Here is an 18,473-nt window from a genome sequence, read left to right on the forward strand (position 1 = left end):
GAATATCCCTCTAAACAATTTTGGAATAACAGTTGTATTTAAAATGTCACTATTTAATGTGATCACAAAATCACTTCAAATATACAATACTGTACCGCGCAAACTACGGCCCACGGGCCGCATACGGCCTAGTCAAGCTGTTGAGTCTAGCCTTGCCCAAAACGAAAATGTGAAAAATAGCACTGGAATATTTAGTCACTTTATTAGTCACTACCAAAGTTGAGAACCACCAGGAAAAGTATGTGTGTGTCTGTGTGTGGAGTCAAACTTCGGAACAACTTACAAGACGAGATCAATCAATGTCCAACTATTCACGTGTTCAAATTTAAATACAAAAAAACATTACTGGCAGAATACAAAGATGAAGAATACTGGGAATGAGTAATACTAGATTGGAAATACAGAGTTTACAACTATAGTTAACCTTGTTGTTATTGTTACTATTATATCATAACTGTTATTATTGCTATTGTTATGATCATTGGTGTCACAATATTTAGTGACAAGTAATAATAATAATAATAATAATAATTTCCTTGTATTGTCATTCTGTGTAACAATGTACACAGAACGAAATGTCGATTGCATCTGACCCGATGCAGCCGCAGCCAAGAGAGGGCGCCGCCGACCACTTTTTAAGTCTTAGGAATGACTCGGCCGGGGCGCGAACCCGAACCTCCCAGTCGCATTATAACGTTAATAGATTGGTACTGCGATGATTAGTGTATAAAATATGTGACTATCGTTATTATAATTGATATCTGACCTATGTAATATGTATATCTGTGAGATTTGGTTAGAGACAAAAGAGGAGCTATCTATAAAATTTAATTAATAGGGAAGATGAAGGGGTAGGGAAAATAAGCGTCTGCTTCTTGCTACCCATTTCGAACATGTTAACATTTTGTTGTTGAGTCATTGTTTTTGTCTTCTAACATTTGAAATAAAGTTTTCATTCATTCAAAATAAATGTCAAAAAACAGAGCTCTGTTGGTCTTTTAAATATGGCTTCAGCTTGACTTTTATTACAAACATTTTTTTGTTTTACAAAACAATCTTTAGGCTTGAGAAGCGACAATTGCTGGAAAGTCAGACGCGTTGAATCTTCCTTCAAAATCCAACACAAGTCCAGCAGCAGAGCTTGTGTGGAAAAATTGGAAAGGATCAGAAATCTCAGTACGACACAGATGGACAAAGTCTGCAGAGTATGAAGAATACAGAACTGACATGATCAAGCATTGTTGTTTCAAAATGTCCAATTTGACATCACTCAATGACGCTCACTGTACAGGCGAGAGAAAAATAATAAAGGCCCCTCCGACACAATATCATCATGCCGAGTGACCTCAAAGTCACCACAACAATGTCCTTACATCTACATTTCTAATGACTAACTCCTTCACTTTTTTAATCAATGAAATTACAAGACAGTATCAAAAGCTAATTTAAAAATTCATCCACAAAGCATGACGTTAGATTAAGCTGCTTCTCGGGTCACGTTTGTACAACCGTGTAAAACGTCCTGTTTTTTTCCACTCGTGATTTAAGAGAAGTCCATTCAGTTGACAGTAGGTCCGAGTTCTTCTCCTTTAAAGTTGTTGCATAATCAGGATGACAGGTTTTAGCATTCTGTTGACTGCAAAGTGGATTTAGGTCTCTCTTCTTGCCTTCTTTTTCTTTGACTTGGCAGCCTGGTTTTCCCCTGGATTTTCTATAGTACAAAAAAGGAGAAGAGATCGAGTCACTGTTCATTTTCTCTCACTGTAGTTGGCACGATTATAGTCAACATTTTTTTAGGCAACCTTCATAATGAGACTGTGGCATAGTTTTAGTCTGATGTGTACAATATGAACCCCTTAAAGTTCCTGTATATTCCCCTAAAATCCCAATCACAGACATAACCTAAGTATATTGAATGCTGTTCTTGAACCATTTGGAGAATATGGACAGCGTTGGTCTCCTTTGAAAAGTAAGACTCCCATGTTTTTTCCCAAAATAATATATAATAATCTCCTCAAGTTCTATTAACATTGAGTAATACGAGTTAGAACACACAGAAAAAGATTTTTAATCTCGCCTGATTTTTTTTATTTTGCAATCAAATGCCTGGGCATCTTAGCTTAAAAAAAGGAGGGGGTGGGGGGTATTTGGCCTAAAGCCTTACCTGGTTCCTTGTCAAATTTGATCAAAATCTGAAAAACAAAACTTTGTATTGTATACATTTTTCTAAGGGTAAGTCTAGCCAATTCCAAAAGTGGCCATTTGGAGAAGACCAGTTTAACGCTATAAACCCTATGCAACTGTGTATTTTACTTTGGTCATTTTTTTGTCCTATGAAAGAGTTGTAAATGTTTGACTCCTCTTTCCAGAAGTCAATCAATGTGCACTTTCTTGCAATAATGGTGCGTAAAATAAATCACGAGTGGCGTTACGCACGTTTATTGTAGCATTTAATTTGATTACCTTTCGAACATCTGCATATCGTTCTTTTGAAAATTTAATTTGCTGTGTCAATCATTTGATCAGTTACTACTGGCTAAACATATTCTGAGCTTAAGTAGGGATCACAGTCAATACAGACCCTTAAAGGCTAATGAAGCCTGTAGACCATGAAAAAAAGCCTGGTATTGTCCGAAAGTGGCGTTAATCAAAAGGTCAGATCCCAACGGCCTTATCAGAAATAACTTTGAGTCTTTTTTGGCAAACGGAAATTATGTGTCGAAACGAACGGATTACAACAAGGAACGTCCAAAGATGCGGAAATGCTTTTTTTATAAGTCGGCAATAATGTGTTTGAGTAAATATTTTAAGCGGTTGGATTCACTGGACAATCTTGGAAGTAATGACTCCATATTTCCAGAATATCATCTCAATCATCCAATTACCTTTGACAATGCACATCGAAGATGACACATTCGCTGCTAAAAACTGCACAATTAATTTTGGGAGAAAATATATTTTCAGGTATTGAGCTAGACAACATACATGTTAGTCCCCTATTGGACCAATGGAAATGGGCATATTTGCATACCCGTCAACAGATTATGTTTTCCCTGTATTGTATACGTTTTTATTTACAACTTCAAGTTGAATGGGCTCTATAATAGTTTTTGGACAGGATTTTTTTTTTTAATTCCTTGTTAGACTGATCACAAAAGATTATCCTCGATCAATTTTTAATTTTTGCAGTCTTTTCGCCTTATTGCTAAAGGCCGATATACGCAGCCGCGTCATATTATATCCGTTTCCATACACGGTAGTATTTAAAAGTCAGGTGTGTGTCTAATTAATAAGTTGTTGTTGTGAAAGTTGAAAGAACCGACAAGAAGTAAAGAACTCAAGGATCATGTCGACACACACACACAGACAAAAAAAAGAAGAAATCTCTGTAAGGAGAATATGCTTGATGGATTAAATGATCATGAAAAGGTTCTCATTTCTCGTTCTGCGTTACATGTAAAAAGGATGTAAAAGTTAGTATACACAAATTATCTTCTTATTCCACAGTCTGTCTTGCTATGAGTTTTTTTTTTTACCTTATTTTACAATCATTAATAAGGGCAGCAATTAATTGGCTGAGGTTGACAGGTAGGGAATTAGAGCAAATCTTATTTACTTATTAAACATCTTTGAATGAGTAATACATAATGAAAAATAAGCTAGATCTTAAGAAGAGCCTTATGAGCCCCCCATACTGGGGCCATCGAAACCTTGCCCAAGCACGCCTTCTACTAAAATCTGAATTTTATAGGTAGCGTGAGTGCCTGACAACAACACGGATCCCCAGTTGGTTACGATTGGGAAAGGTGGGCTTGAGCACGCTCCCATTTCTCGCACATGCAGACAGCACAATTTGGAAACGAGTGCAGGCCAAATCAGGACAGAGAAGGGCTTCAGCAGTGTATAGAGAAATGGCCTTATTCCACCATTCGAATACAGCTAACCATCCCGCAAAACGAAAGAAACGTGGTTATGTTAATGTCAACATTTCTACAACCCATATGAAGACTGAATTCAGGTACTTAGTTCATACAGTCTAAAGCTTTTGCTCCGGCCTATAATAGATATGAAATTTAACAGCAAAGTTCCCATATTCAGGTAAACATTTTCCTGAGTAAGTAAATCGACTTGTAATAATGAAAATCAATCATTTCAGTTTGTGTTTTATGGTTGTTGTTTACAGTTTGCATGAGTTTCCCCAAATTCAATCAATTGTAGTGGGAATCAAATTTTCCTGCTTTTTTCTAACCAATCCACAGTTGATAAACACCACATTACTACATTGTGAATTTCCCTTCGGGGATGAATAATCTATCTATTAGATAAAATCTTAGTTAATGAAAAGCCCCATCAATATTGGTTTTCTAATTAAATCTTGCATACTTGAAACTGTTCAACTCCCGTGATATTTTTGCCCCCTACCATTTTTCCCCTGAACTAAAATGAGTTTGGCTTCCACGCATGAGAGCTTTGTATTTAAATGTTTACTGTGATGTATTGAGGCTTTTATCTTTAAGCTTCAAGTGCCATTTTTTAAATTCTGTATTTTTTTGTGTTGACTTTAAACAGTGGGTCCATTACTTTTATTTCAGGTAAAATAACATCAGGCTGAGTCGCCTCAATCTTCTCTGGTTTATTAATTGTAGTCAGCATGCTTTGCAAGCAATATATTAAAATGGCAAGCCATTGCTTGACGGGATGCAGAATTTTTTTCTCTTGAGCTTCGCTCAGTATTGTCTCGTGGGCCTGATTAAATCTGTTCGCTTTGTGTATGTTTGACACCCCTGCTCTAAAGATTTTTCTAAGGGAAAAAAATCCTGGTTTTCTTGGAAACAAATATTGAAGTATGTTGACAGTATGTCAAGTTGGGCATATGTAGACTCTTTAGGTCCAAATCCCATTATTACACAAATGCATAATGTTGGTAATTTCTTATCAAATTTTCAAAAGGTTGTATAGTCATAGAGCTAGCTGATGACAAAAATAAAAACCAAGTATCAATTAATCAATCATTTTAAATTAATTCCAAAAAGATAAACACTGTAGACTATACATACGGAAACAATTTATCATTTCCCATTTAATCTATGAGACCCTGTGTGAAGACAGTCTAGACGGGTTCATGAGCATGCTCACCCGGTAAATTTTTTTTATACATTATAAATTTGAATGACTGACAGCACAAATACACACCATAGCGTTTGCAGTCATTTATATATTAAGAAATCTAAAATAAAATGTTTTTAACTTTGCATGTATCCGTATACATTTAAAATATGATATTTTGAACAATAAAAGTTTATGAGACTCTGGTGGGACGAATTAAACCCTGGTGCCCGCCAGAATCTTACTGTGGTATGGGAAACACTGCAATCCATAAAACAATTAATAAAACACTAAAAAACTGGTGCAATCATTTCAACCACCTTTAGTCAAGTCATGAGCACATTTTCAAATTCGGTTCCAGGAATGAGAGTATGTTCTAAGTGTTTTCACCCATGAAGTAAATTGGAGAGCGCCACAATGTCGTACTCACGCTGTTGCGCTGGAGCAGAGAGGTTGACATGAGTATTGGCATTTCCCTCAGGAGGTTGCTTTTGTGGCACTTGAGTGGCAAGAGGTTTTGCAGATATGCCGTCCTTCACGGGTCGATCCAAGTGCACCTGAAATACAAGTCAGACTACATATAAGGTTGTGGAGAAAATAGTACATAAAGGAACTATAAATAAGAGCCTTTTTTTTAGTTAGCCCCAGGGTCGGCCAATCGCCGTTCAGGAGCCGCAGGTAGCTCTTTAGCACTGCCTAGTGGTTCCCTGGCATTTTTTCCAAAATGTTTACAAATTGAAAAAGATTGGGAAGGAAATAAATTTTCCTTTTAATACAGTTTCTGTAGGAGGACAAACAATTCATTTTTACATTTTCCAATGCTGTAAAAATGTGTAGATTACATTTAAATTACTTCAGCGAATCTTTCTTTCTTTCTTGCTTCCCTTTCCTCTCCCCTGTGTCGTCCAAGTTGGAGGCAAGCTCCGCCCCTTTCATAGGGGTAGCATCACAATCCAACGCAACCTCTCGCTACAGCCCCAATTTAAACACAGAAGTAATAATAAACGGGTAAAAATAATTTTGACAAAAGCACTTCTGATAAAAAAATTGCTGTTAAGTCATTTCTAAATTTTGTCAGTATATATTTGAATAACACCGAGTTATATCATTTGTGTTTAGTTGCTCAGGCCCAAAGATGGTGCTTTGATTTGGTATCAAAAGAGAGAGAGAAGATGCTGCTGCTTCATGTTACCAGTGCAGTGACTTGTGACATTTGCACAGAAATCAAACTTTGAATTGTATTAATTTGATTTTATTTAGCTTTTCAAGAGGCTGCCGTTTTATTTTTATGAATGCATGCAGCGTTTCATTGCATTTTTGTTTCCCGGATAAGCGGCACATCATGCACGTTCCATTTTGTCGTGTTTTTTTTTTTTTTTTTTAAGATTTCCAAAATAAAGACGACATCAAAAATTGGATTTCTTTAACGCATTTAATTGGATTAAAACAATGAAACATAGTGCAATTCATGAATACTGTAATAAAGTTAAACCTGATGTGGTATCCTGCAACAGAGTAGTCACGTGGTGCATCACCCTTCACAGGATGCACTGCATCCAACTGAGATAGTAGGCTAATATAGATAATACGAATCCATACAAAATGTGTTGCATTCATTAAACGCTCATTTAAGGCTTCTGTATTTTCTGCAGACAAATTGGTTGTTTTTTTTTAATCCAATATGTCTCTTTCAACATTTGGGGTTGCTGACCCCGGAGTTAGACAAATCATGGACACTTAGTGGTTACTCAGCTTCTCATTAAATCAGAGAAACCAACCTCTACAGCTGCAGCAGAAGAATGCTCCTGTCCAGATGGTTTGGGTTTCTTTTTCTTCTTGTCTTTTGGGAGGCTTGTGGCTTCTACTTTCTTCTCTGGGACTTCAGCCTAAGCAGGATAAGTTGTAAGCACAGTTACTTTATAGATGAGTGTCATTTACTTAAATGAACTGTGCACCTGTTTCAATAAAGGTACAATTGCAAATATTCCTTCATTTTGTCTGTTGGGTGATAAAGCAAAACCATTTAAGCATCTGTTTAGAGACACTCATGGAATTAAACTGTGCAGTTAAGGCTACATAATACAGTATCCCCTTACCATTTTGTATTTTGACTTTTCCATTAATAGGTTCCACTGATAAATCTTTATTTTGCGGAATTATAGCACCTCTCTTAATGCACTTTTTCCACGCAAACCAATCAAAATTGCGTAGCAATGCATATGAACACTTTACATGTCTAATGACAAACGAATGACAGCCTACACATGCAGTTTGCAAGCAATCCAATCAGGGGTGTAATCATGAGCATCAATACGCCAATTGATGGCAGTTCGACATTTAATTCTCGACAATAAATAAAGGATGATTTAATTCATATCACATAACATAGCTAAGTACTGCAATTGTTTAGGCTTGTTTCAAAAGTGTGCTCCATTGCTGCATCCTGTGTGTTTATAAGTTATTCTCATACGTGACTCACCAGAAGCATTGACTTACACTATTTATTAATAAATACAACTGGGGAATTCACAGTAAATGGACAGGTACAGCTGTGGCATTTGACGTGGGGGCAGAAAATACACAAAGTAAACCCTTTCACATGAGGCTTTAACCCAGTGTGCCTTATAGAGCAGAAAATACGGTACAATGGTTTTAATTCAAACGCACCTCCTGAAGCGCCCAATTCACTCTGGGAAATGTCATGATACCCCATTTCCCACCTAAAAACATTTTCTCATTGGATTTATACATTTCACGTATGTCACCGGTTTTTTTTTACTTCAAATCAATGAATTTATCCTTAAGGTGAGATTTTTCATGCGTGCTTAATAGGGGTTGTTATGGAACAGATGAACCGTAAACGCACAGTTACACATTAGGTTTTAGATCAGGGGACGGTGTAGTTTGTAATTTACAATAATCTGGTCAGTGCAGCCCTTTGAGACTTCTTGTGGTAAAGGGCTATACAAATAGACATGACTTGACATTCATCAATGAGCTCAAAGATAAGCAATTGTTAAACTTTTAAGCACCATAACAAAAAAAAAAAAAAACTCAAACTACTAGTATTAGTTGATGAGATGTTTGAGAACATTACTTAAATCATGATACAGCAAGGGTGGGGATATACTTTCTGGCAGCTACCTGGCCTGTTTCTCCCTCTTCAGCTGCCTTCTTCTTTTTCTTCCGTTTCTTTTTATTTTTAGCAGCGGCAGAGTCCCCATTTTCCTTTTCATCGTCATCATCTTCTTCATCCTAAGTAAAGCACAAGTAGGACACTTATTAGAACTGATCAACATTAGCTTTGATTATCATCAAAACTTGCTGCCAGTTAGATTTCAGAGTTAATGAAACCTGGATGCAAAATATATTTCAAGGTTCATCAAAGGAATATACAATTTGAATATTGGGCATACAGATAATTAATTTTTTTTACATTTGTGAAGGTTAAAAAAAGTGCTGGCTGCAGGTCAAATGAGTAATTTCATGAGGGTGGCACAATAAATTACTGAAATGATGAATAAACAAGTGTTGGTCAACAGACTGAGTATGCGGACGCAGTTGAAATCTATACTGCATAAAAAAATATTAGTGACAATACATATAGTTCTTTGGTCATCTCAACGGTTTACTGAAAATATGTCTGTTTTTAAATTATCTGTCGCTGAGAATCATAAATGCCTTTATAAGGCAAAAGTATATACAAATCAAAGTGTGGTTCGCACAATTTCTTTAATAACATTACACAAAAGACAATCTTCTTTTACCGCACAAACCATATTAATTCTACAAAATACCGTATGCTATATACAGCTTGTAATTAGTTAGAACATATATGATTTAAATTTTTAACAATTGTTCCCCTTTGTTCATGGTGAGTGTAGTAGTGCTTAAAAAAAGACTTGATAACTTAGTAGTGTGACAAGAAAAAACCAAATACAATGTTTTGCTCCAAAAATCAACTATCGTGCAATAAAGGAAGAAAAAAACTTCTGAGCTGGGCCTTTCTCATTTTGAGCTTTTCAATGTGAACTGTGGTATAGTCAAATGTTGTTGTTTAAGACAGCATATATTACTTAGCTTCAATTCCAAGTGTTTTTGATGGAATGGTTCAACAATAACATTATAAAATAAAATATACACATGTCTTAAGTATATTCACATTGGCCTTTGGGAAAAATTGGATAGGCCTACATGATTGTTGTAGCTCAGGAGGTAGAGCGCTCGTCTTGGGATCAAGGGATCCCAGTTCGAATCCCGGCTCGTCCGTGTTACAAGTCAAAGTGTCCTTGGGTAAGACACTGAACCCCTAATACCCCCAATAAGCAGGTTAGCGCCTTACATGGCTGCAAGGCCGCTATTGGGAAATGTGGAGCACATTTTAAAGCGCTTTGGGAAGTCATTGACTTGAAAAGCGCTATATAAATGCAGATCATTTCATTTCATATGACTATCAGTAGTTAATATAAGGGATGGCTTCAACCAGTTATCCTTTTTTTTCTTTTTGTGTGATTTGTTAAATTTTTGATATTCGTTTCCTTCAGGCCTTAGAAGAAAAACGTGAAAACATGGATGAATAGAAAGTTTTAAATAAAGGATGACTAATTCACAAATTATGTATGAAAAATTAAAAAAAAAAAAGAAAAGGACGGAAGCTACAGGGAGCCAAAAGTCCTCAATCTATAGTAGGTATTCATATTTAAATATTTTCCAGACTGTCATGTCTCATACTTACAGGAGCTCCTTCACCAAGTACATTAGCACTAACAGGCTTGTTTCGAGCCTGCTCCTTAACAGGGTTGGGCTGAGCTTTTGGCTCTTCATAGTTGCCCCAAACTTCGGAGGGGGCATTCCAGTCAGAACAGGCATCTGCTGAAGCACCATCTGATTTGGAGTAAATAAGTAAAATGTAGCAAGACAAGCACCTTAACGTAGATGTGATCTCGATTTTGTAAACAGGTTCAAAGTTCTTACTGAATCCGGACCACTCATCATCTACTTTGGGCTGATTGGGCCATGGCGCGTTATCACCAAGGTGCGGCTCTGAATTCACAATACATATTGAATTTATGAATCTACCTTTTAAAAGGTAAGATAATGCACTACGCTCACCTGCTGCGCCAACTCCCAATTTGGTAAAAGAAAGGTCAGCCGGAACCCTGTCAATCACAGTCCATGTATCTAGAGAAAAAAAATGTATTCGTCAGGAATTCTAAGAAATGCTAACAGTTGATCTTTTTCATATTTTGGGTACAAATTTCTTTTATAATGTGGCTATTTTGTAGCAGTTTTAGATTGGTCACTTATGTGCGACATAGGCTTAGATGAGAGTATAAACAGTACTTCAAGTCGTTGTGGTTTTTGCTGGTCATTTTGTATTTTATCTTTGAGTAAAGCTATTCAGGGGGAGTACACAGGAGGAATGGGGCTAGAGCGGGAGTGATTGAGACATGTATGTTCCCACGTTGTTGGTTTCTTATTTTTGTAAGTGCATCATTTGCTTAAAAGGCATATTGAAACATTACGCACTGGAAAAAAAAATACAACACCACCAAGCTGGCATTTTGAAACATTACGCACTAAAAAAAAAAATACAACACCACCAAGCTGTTAGCTCTCAATGCAACATTGCCATGGTACAACATTAGCAGTTTGTAGAATTTAGGAGTAGAAAAAAAATGATTTGGAGCAAACAATTCGGTTTCCCCAAATAGTTTATTGCTGTAAGGACTAACCTAAAAACATGTATTCCAGCACTGCAGTTATATGTGCATTATTACTTTTGGTACACCAACCATCGGCACAGAGCGAACATGACAAAATATAAGGGGATTTACTAGCATGAAGAGCTGGTACATAATTTTTCAGGAGGATATACCCAATTATTGCCTGTGCTCAATTCCAAGTGGCCTGGTCACTCAGTATGAATGCTGCTAGTTGCCCGAACGTACCCCCAATTATCCCAATGCACATTTGGTTAGGCAATCCAGTCTCCCTGTTGCATTTATTACAAAACCCTTATCAGGTGTCTTTTTTGTGCTCTCGCGTCCCTGTCCAACATTCTAGTTCTGTTTTATTTTTCGATTGGGCACAAGTCTCAACATGCACATACGTGCACGAGCATCATCAGCGAGCACTACAGTGACTACGATGATGACACAAACCTTAGGTGGCGGCTGTGAGTACAAAAGTTTTAAATTCTGTACAGCTTCTTTAAACATTCGTTCATTACAGGAAATATTTAAGGCATTCCAATTGCTGATGCTAAAATGTTATTTTAAAACCTATGACGGTGCCATTTATTCCTTGGATTGACAAAGGGGAAAAAAGGGAGAGTGGGGGAAAAAAAAAGGGAGAAACCGAGCAACAAGCGACGTGTGAGGAAAGGGAATAAGAAAACAAAGAAAAGGGGAAAGGAAAATTGAAAAAAAGTGAGAAGAACTCATATTTCCCTTCCTTTAAAAGAATACAGAAAATAATTGCGCCGCTCCTCTCCATATTACCATCAATTTCAGTCTTCCATTGCGGCGCCGGCTCTTTTGTAGACGATGCTTGATTCTTCGGTGCAACGGTGCGGGTAACCTTTGTCGCTTGAGTGGCAACCACACCTGCTGCTACGGGAGCTGTCGCACTGTTGTTACCTGATACAACAAAGAAATGCTCAACAGTCAGCAAGGACAAAAAGGCTAATGAGACAACATTGTAAAAGGCTAGAACCTTGAACGACATATTAAGAGTCTACATGTACAGTAATCATTTTTCGCGGGCGGTTACATTCCACAAAATTTTCGCGATAGTCAAAACCCACGAAGCAGAAACGTTTATTAAATACTCTATTATACATTGAAAGCAAAGAACTACTTACAGGCTCAAGTATTTTACAAATACAAGTACTGTACTTTATTTAGACATTTTTTTTCTAAAGGACTTGTAATATTGCTGCTTTGTTGCACAATTGTATTGATTACGAACAGAATCCACTTTACTTCACATACTTCGCCACTACTGTATTTACCTTCTGATCTGAACCCCAAAATGTTGAGAGAGCCATATTGGACATTGCCATTCCAGAGTGTTTTCTTGACATGACAACTTTCAGAGAAACAAAGTCATAGAAAACCCTCATAGTTTTCTTTTCAATGTTTGATACAATAAGAAACAAAACATTTAATTTGTGTGTGTATATATATATATATATATATATATATATATATATATATATATATACACACACACACATATATTTTTATTATTATTATTTTTATTTATATTAATATATATATATATATTATATATATTTTTAAATCTTTGTGCCCAGGCATACACCACCTCGTGTTAGCGAGTCCACCTCCTCTCAGATTCTCGGCTGCGGAGGTTGGCTCCGGTAGCTACCGGTTGCTCCAGGTAGCTCTACGTTAGCGCCCGGGATGCTAGATGTGAGCCACGTTTCCGTAAAACACAGCAAACTGCACTTCCTGTCCGCTTTGTTTTTCACCAGCACAGCCAGTTCGTCTGTCTTATTTTTAGGTATAGAGTTCACATTTCCCATGATTACGGACGTCACCAAAGACTTATAACGCCGCTAGCCGCTTAGCCTTAGCTCCGGCATTGCATCCACGATAGGGCGCCCTCATCACGCCGGCGCGAGAATTCTTCAGGGCAAGGAGTTGATTCTGGCAGCGCCACTAGACTTTTTTTGAAATGGTACTTCGTCTCTATTTTGCGGTGGAATGTTTTTACGATTTTATTTTAAAAAAAAATTTAAGGGGGAAACCCATAGTTTTTGTGATCCAACAGAAACACCGTAGTGGGTTCAAGAAAACCGTACTCATTACGGCAAAACTGTAGTAATTGGCAGGTATGATAATGTAGCTTTGTCAAGCTGTTTTACGCATGTCTGCAACTCATACCACGATGCCATTGTCATGCAGGCAGACATAGGCAGAAAAGGGGCGAGGCAACTGTTAGCCAATCAGAATGCAGAACACTATGCACGACAAATCTCAGAAGTAGCGAAACAAAGTTATCCACGATACAGCAAGTGATTACTGTATTACAATTCAAATTACCTTTCACTGCAGCAGCGTTTACTTTCTCCGCTGTCACTTTTGATGACTCTCCTGCATGGAATGAATTGAGATAAAAAGGTACACTTATCGCACATAAAAACTACTTTAAGAACAATGAGAAGGAAATTACCAAATGCTAACTGAAATGACAGTAACAGGAGCAGACCTTTCAGTTGAACTTGACGGAAAACAAACTTTGTAAAAGGAGTAGAATAAGATTAAAAGAAAATCAAAACCTTTCTTCTTCTTTTGATTTCCAGGTGAAGGAGCTGCTGGGGCCTTATGCTGCTCTGGAGAGGCACTCAGAGGAGTGTTGCCACCCCCTGGACTGGCAGAGTCATCGCTGGAGCTCTTGTCCTTTTTGCGTTGTTCACGTTTTTCCTTGTTGCTGACCTTAGTCTCCCATGTACCTGAACGTATAATTAATTGCAATAAAAAACAAAAATTAAAAACAATAAAATAACATGATGAAATGAATCAAGCAGATTCAAATATGTAAATGTAAATATAAATTCATAAAAAGCTCATGAAAGTAATGCAAAAGTATACAGTGCCCTTCTTGCAGAAATCTTCCTTCACCCAACAAGGAAACTACTGACACAGGAAAATAAAATATTGTGAAAAAGGTATTTTCTGTAATGCAATAAAAAACAAAAATGTCATACATCCTGGATTCATTACAAAAATCAACTGACATAATACAAGTATTTTATTGTTATTATGGCACCAGAACGAGCAATATTAAAATTCACAACATCCTTTTTCAAAAGTATACATGTAGGCTGTAAGCCATAACCAGTGATACTAAATAAAGGCTTTCAATATTTCAGTTGATTTGTAATGACTCCAGAAAGCATGGCATTAGTTTTTTTTAAATTACATTACAGAAAATAAATATTCCAGTACGTCACAAATTGTGACTTCTTAAAGCCAAAATGTGGTCAACAAGTAAATAGGGGCTAAATAATATACGAGGTTTCTTTAAAATTAGTATATGACCCCTACAATTAGGTTCTTTACCAGTAATCATTTTGCTTTTTGTCATCCTTTGTGGAAGCAGAATGATTATATATATCATTACAAAATTTATCTTAAAACTCCATTATAGTATAGTGTTTAAATTATTGCATGTTAATAGAACTTTATTTCCCCTTTATGAAATGGCCACAATGGTAAAAGATACTGGTATCGTCAGACTACGAGTACCTGAAATCAAAGCCCGCATTGCCACTAGTATGTAGAGATGTTGGATCCAGTCTTTTCTGATATCGGTACAAGTACTTAATCCTTCAGTAGTCACCAATACTGATAAATGTTATGATGACATATGTACACTGTAGACATGTTTAACTTATTCAAAAAAAAAACAACAGCAATTCAAATGTGATACAAAATAAAATAAAATAAAACTACATGACATGATTTTTAGGTAAGATATGCATATTAAAATGTAGCATTTTTCACTTTTCATACGAGTCATCAATCATGAAATACCCACAGGAGGGCAGCAGATAATGACCACGATAGGGAAAACATTACCTCAAAATAATCCTGTTTTAGGCAACAACACTTACTACAGGTACTCGCTTTCCCCTCAAAATATCATTGATTAAACATTCTAAAAGCGACAGCCGTAGTACATACCCAAGTATCAAAATATAAAATAAAACCGTAAGAAGCTTAAATATGCCAAAAGGTTGCAACCAGATGTTTACAGATTTTAACCAGCCATGTTGTGATTGCAAGTCCCATTTCAAAGTGACAGCTACAATAGATATTTGTTTGATTAAGTCTTAAACATTTATTTTATCTAAAATAAAAATGTTTAGGGTAAATATAGGTTTTTACCTTCCTCCGGCTCTTTTCCAGGAACAGTTACTGAGTCCTTCACTCCTTGTTTGGCTTTCTTCTTGGACTTTTTTGTCTAGGGGAAATAAATCTGTCATTGAGAATAAGAACTCCAAAAGATTTGGTGAGAAAACAGTGAAGTGGGCGGCACATAAGATTTCTTCAGTGGGTGGTCAAGTAGACATACTCAAGTATGGCTATTTATAAGTGAAACTACATACATAAAGGTTATGCCTACTTTAAAAATTCCCTATATTTGACCCCAACCCCCTTCTTAGCAAATTGATTCTCACCTTTTTACCATTTGTGAAAATTATTAAATGGCATTATGGACTATTGCATAAACTGTCCCAATTCAAACCAATGAGTTTGCTGCATCAACAGGTTCCTGTTAATGCTGAAACCCAACACGGGCAGCTGCTGTCATTAAGTCATTGAAGGGTGGCACTGACAGAGCTTCCACCCACGCACCTCCACCAACGCTTTACACATGATCAATAAAAATAAAATCTACTGCTATATAACTGTACAAGCTAAATGAATTGAATCGTTACCCCAACCAAATAATTTTATCAGATTTACATACTTTTGTCTTTCCGTGTATTGGAGAGACTTCTCAGTGTATTCTTAATGAAAATCTTTGACTGTTATGGTTGAAATTCAACAGAATAGTGTTACCTCTAAATTTTATCTTATTTCGTTACAGGATTGTGCTTGTAGCTTTAATTGCTTCAGTAAAGAGCGAATTTACCCTGATATTAATTAACTAAAAACGGATTGCCTCATTCCAGACCTCCCAAAGGATAAAAGTGAAACCTAAATACCTGTAGCTATAAAACACATCTTTGTGATCACTAAAAACACAAAAAGTAATCAAACATAAAAATACTGCAGTAAGATAAACAAGATGATAATAACGACATAAAATGAGAGTTTATTATGCGCAGCCAACATGGAATGAGTTAGCAGTGGTAACAGAGGTGCGGGTGATGAATGACAGTGCACGACTTTCTATGATCAGTAAGCACATATTGTACACTTAAAATTAATGGAATTTTAAAGAAACGTAATTTCAGCTAATTCTAACAGCAGTTTTTATATTTTTTGCCTGTTTCAGTGTTCATTCCTCACTTTCTTTACCATTTTAACTGGACTCAAAACGCTATCACTTTCTATAGGTCTTTCTGAGAGATTTGTCTCAGCCTCGCTATCAAATGTAAAGGAAATGCATATGGCAAGTGTCATTAAAGACAGCTATCGCACAACCAACTTCCACTTTTCCTGGAGGGTTTTTTTTAACGGAAGCAACTTCCTCCTACCGAGACAGCACCTCTCAAATCTCCTGTGTAAATTCCAGCTTCTGTTTTGTCGTCTTCTATGCGGTTTCATTTCTCAACAGGATTTGAACCTTCCTTGGAAATTATTGCAGAGAACCGGAGTAAATTCTTCTGCGGCTTTGTGATCAGCGCTCGCTGCTTCCTGATGTTTTTCAATTAATTCTTACTTTGTTTCAATTGTCATTATTTCCCTTTTTTTCTGAGACACCTTTCCAGAACTCATGTCTAAGGAGATGCTATACAATTTAATTAAAGACAAGCCATCAAAACTAACTTGCTGCAGAACCCAGGTACTCTACAGATATTGCCAAAGGCGCAGAACAAAGTGCCCGATTTGTGCAATCCGGACCGAGCTAATGGCAGTGAGTGGTCTCGAGGGGTGTCTAGTGGGGGCTTGTGAACTGAAATCTCGTTCACAAAGCGACCAAGATGTTTAAAAACCGTGTGTACCGAAATTCTCATATGCAGATGTGCTCGTATAAAGAGGTACCAGTGTAATTAATATTCCCAACCATTATTTTGTGCATTTCAGTTATATGAAAGCACGGAAAAAACTAGGCTCGGGTAACCTGGATCTGGCTCATTATTACCTCAACAGCCTTTTCGTTCTTGTTCTGTGGAGTAGATGAGTGTTGATGTGGCACTCGGTCTCCGCGAGCTGTGGCGTCATTTTCCTGTAGCTCCTCATTGACAGCTCTGCCATTTGGTTGTGCTTTCTAGACACAAATAGACAAAATGTTCGGTTTCAACAGAACGAATTGTGTTTTAATGGAAATAAAAGTTTTATGGAATGTTAGAATGTAGCATTATTGCAATGAATGCTAGAGCGAGGATGATAATTTAGGTTGGAAAATGGTAGTGTTTAATATAGGAAGTGATTCAAATAACTTGCCTTTTCCGCCCGCTTCTTCTTTTTCTTCAACTCCTCTGGTTTGACGGCTTTACTGGCATTTCTTTTGCCCTCGACGTTGTCCTCCACAACGGCAACCGAAGGCCTTTTCTTGAAGCACGTCGAGGCCCACAAGAAGAGCACCAAGACGAAGCCGGCGCACGCCGCAGAAAGAATCACCCATGGCGGAATGCGTTCGGGTTTGATCGCTAGATCGACGCCGAGCTCGGTTCGCAAAAACTCCTGGCCTTTGGACAACAATTCATTGACGCGAGAAGCAACCAGCTCGGCCTGTTGAGAGGCCGCGTCCCTCCACTGTTCCATGTGCGTCGCTAGGAAATCTCAACGATTCACAATGAAAACCACAGAGATTAGCTGACCTAGCTTGCAGTGCTGGCTAAAAATAGCGACCGGATGAATATGACATGATGGGGAACAATGAACGCATCGCGTCCTCCACCAGCTACATCGGTCGAACTAGACAGGTGGCTAAACTAGCTAGCTTATTGGCTAGCCTATCTGAATGTGTTTCAAAAACCTAAATGAGGGCCCATAAAATGGCGGAGGCGATCAGACAGTAAGACTACCAAAATGAGTCTTTCCGGAGACTGACTGACCACGAGCAAACCTCATTCACCTCATATGCCCTCGAACAGAGGCGGAGGAGCGCACGATGCCCTTTCAAAATTGTGCTGCGTTCAATTTCTCACCAGGAATGGGAGAATCCTGAATTTGTGTAGAGTACACACCACACGTCATTCTGCCCCGTTACACGTTTTCAAGGTTGTGACGCGGAAACGGAAATAGTGAACGAACGAGATCTTTCGTACAAAGTCAATTTTGAATGTAAAGAAAGGGTAATAACGTGAAAAATGGGCATTGGGATGTAGACGATTTAAGGCAGTTTTCCAACCAGAGTGCAGATGAGCTTGTCGAATGCATCGTGTTTGCTGTTAAACATCATATTGAAATATAATATTGTGAATGTGCTTGATTGCTGTTGAGATTGTCAAGATTGTTTTCTGTTATTAGTGTCAATAAATTTGTTCAAACCAAAAATTCACCCAGACGAAAAAAAATTCATCCAGATCAGTAGGTGGCAGCAGATTACTATTCTAGATAATAATTAACCTGTCAATCTTAGCCAATTACTCCCCTTTTAACGATTGCAGTTCCTTTTATTAAGTGATGATAAACCTGACACACACCGCGACACCCATTTCC

General features: G+C 37.3%; 1 protein-coding gene across 1 annotated transcript; it reads right to left on the reverse strand.

Annotated features, from left to right (window-relative positions):
- Positions 1-990: 990 nt before the first annotated feature.
- On the reverse strand, positions 991-18,022 carry LOC148371774 (protein LYRIC-like). The gene is made up of 13 exons (XM_088326359.1): positions 17,253-18,022; positions 16,951-17,076; positions 15,024-15,099; positions 13,412-13,585; positions 13,176-13,226; positions 11,610-11,747; positions 10,219-10,287; positions 10,081-10,149; positions 9,842-9,990; positions 8,251-8,361; positions 6,885-6,992; positions 5,537-5,663; positions 991-1,711 (listed from the first exon to the last, which is right to left on the reverse strand). Exons 1-13 carry the CDS (start codon positions 17,571-17,573, stop codon positions 1,650-1,652), a joined length of 1,581 nt encoding a protein of 526 aa, XP_088182485.1. The 5' UTR covers positions 17,574-18,022; the 3' UTR covers positions 991-1,649.
- Between the last annotated feature and the right edge of the window lie 451 nt (positions 18,023-18,473).

The sequence above is a fragment of the Urocampus carinirostris genome, chromosome 2 (genome assembly GCF_059441175.1).
Source record: "Urocampus carinirostris isolate Australia breed hairy pipefish chromosome 2, RoL_Ucar_1.0, whole genome shotgun sequence".
NCBI classification, from domain to species: Eukaryota; Metazoa; Chordata; class Actinopteri; order Syngnathiformes; family Syngnathidae; genus Urocampus; species Urocampus carinirostris.

Bases quoted from the DNA above. Each gene is read 5' to 3' on its own strand.
- LOC148371774 (XM_088326359.1), bottom strand. From the start codon at position 17,573: ATGGAACAGTGGAGGGACGCGGCCTCTCAACAGGCCGAGCTGGTTGCT. The intron at 10,150-10,218 runs GTGAGCGTAGTG...TTGTGAATTCAG, and splicing joins ATTGGGAGTTGGCGCAGCAG to AGCCGCACCTTGGTGATAAC. The intron at 5,664-6,884 runs GTTGGTTTCTCT...CTTGTATTTCAG, and splicing joins CTTCTGCTGCAGCTGTAGAG to GTGCACTTGGATCGACCCGT.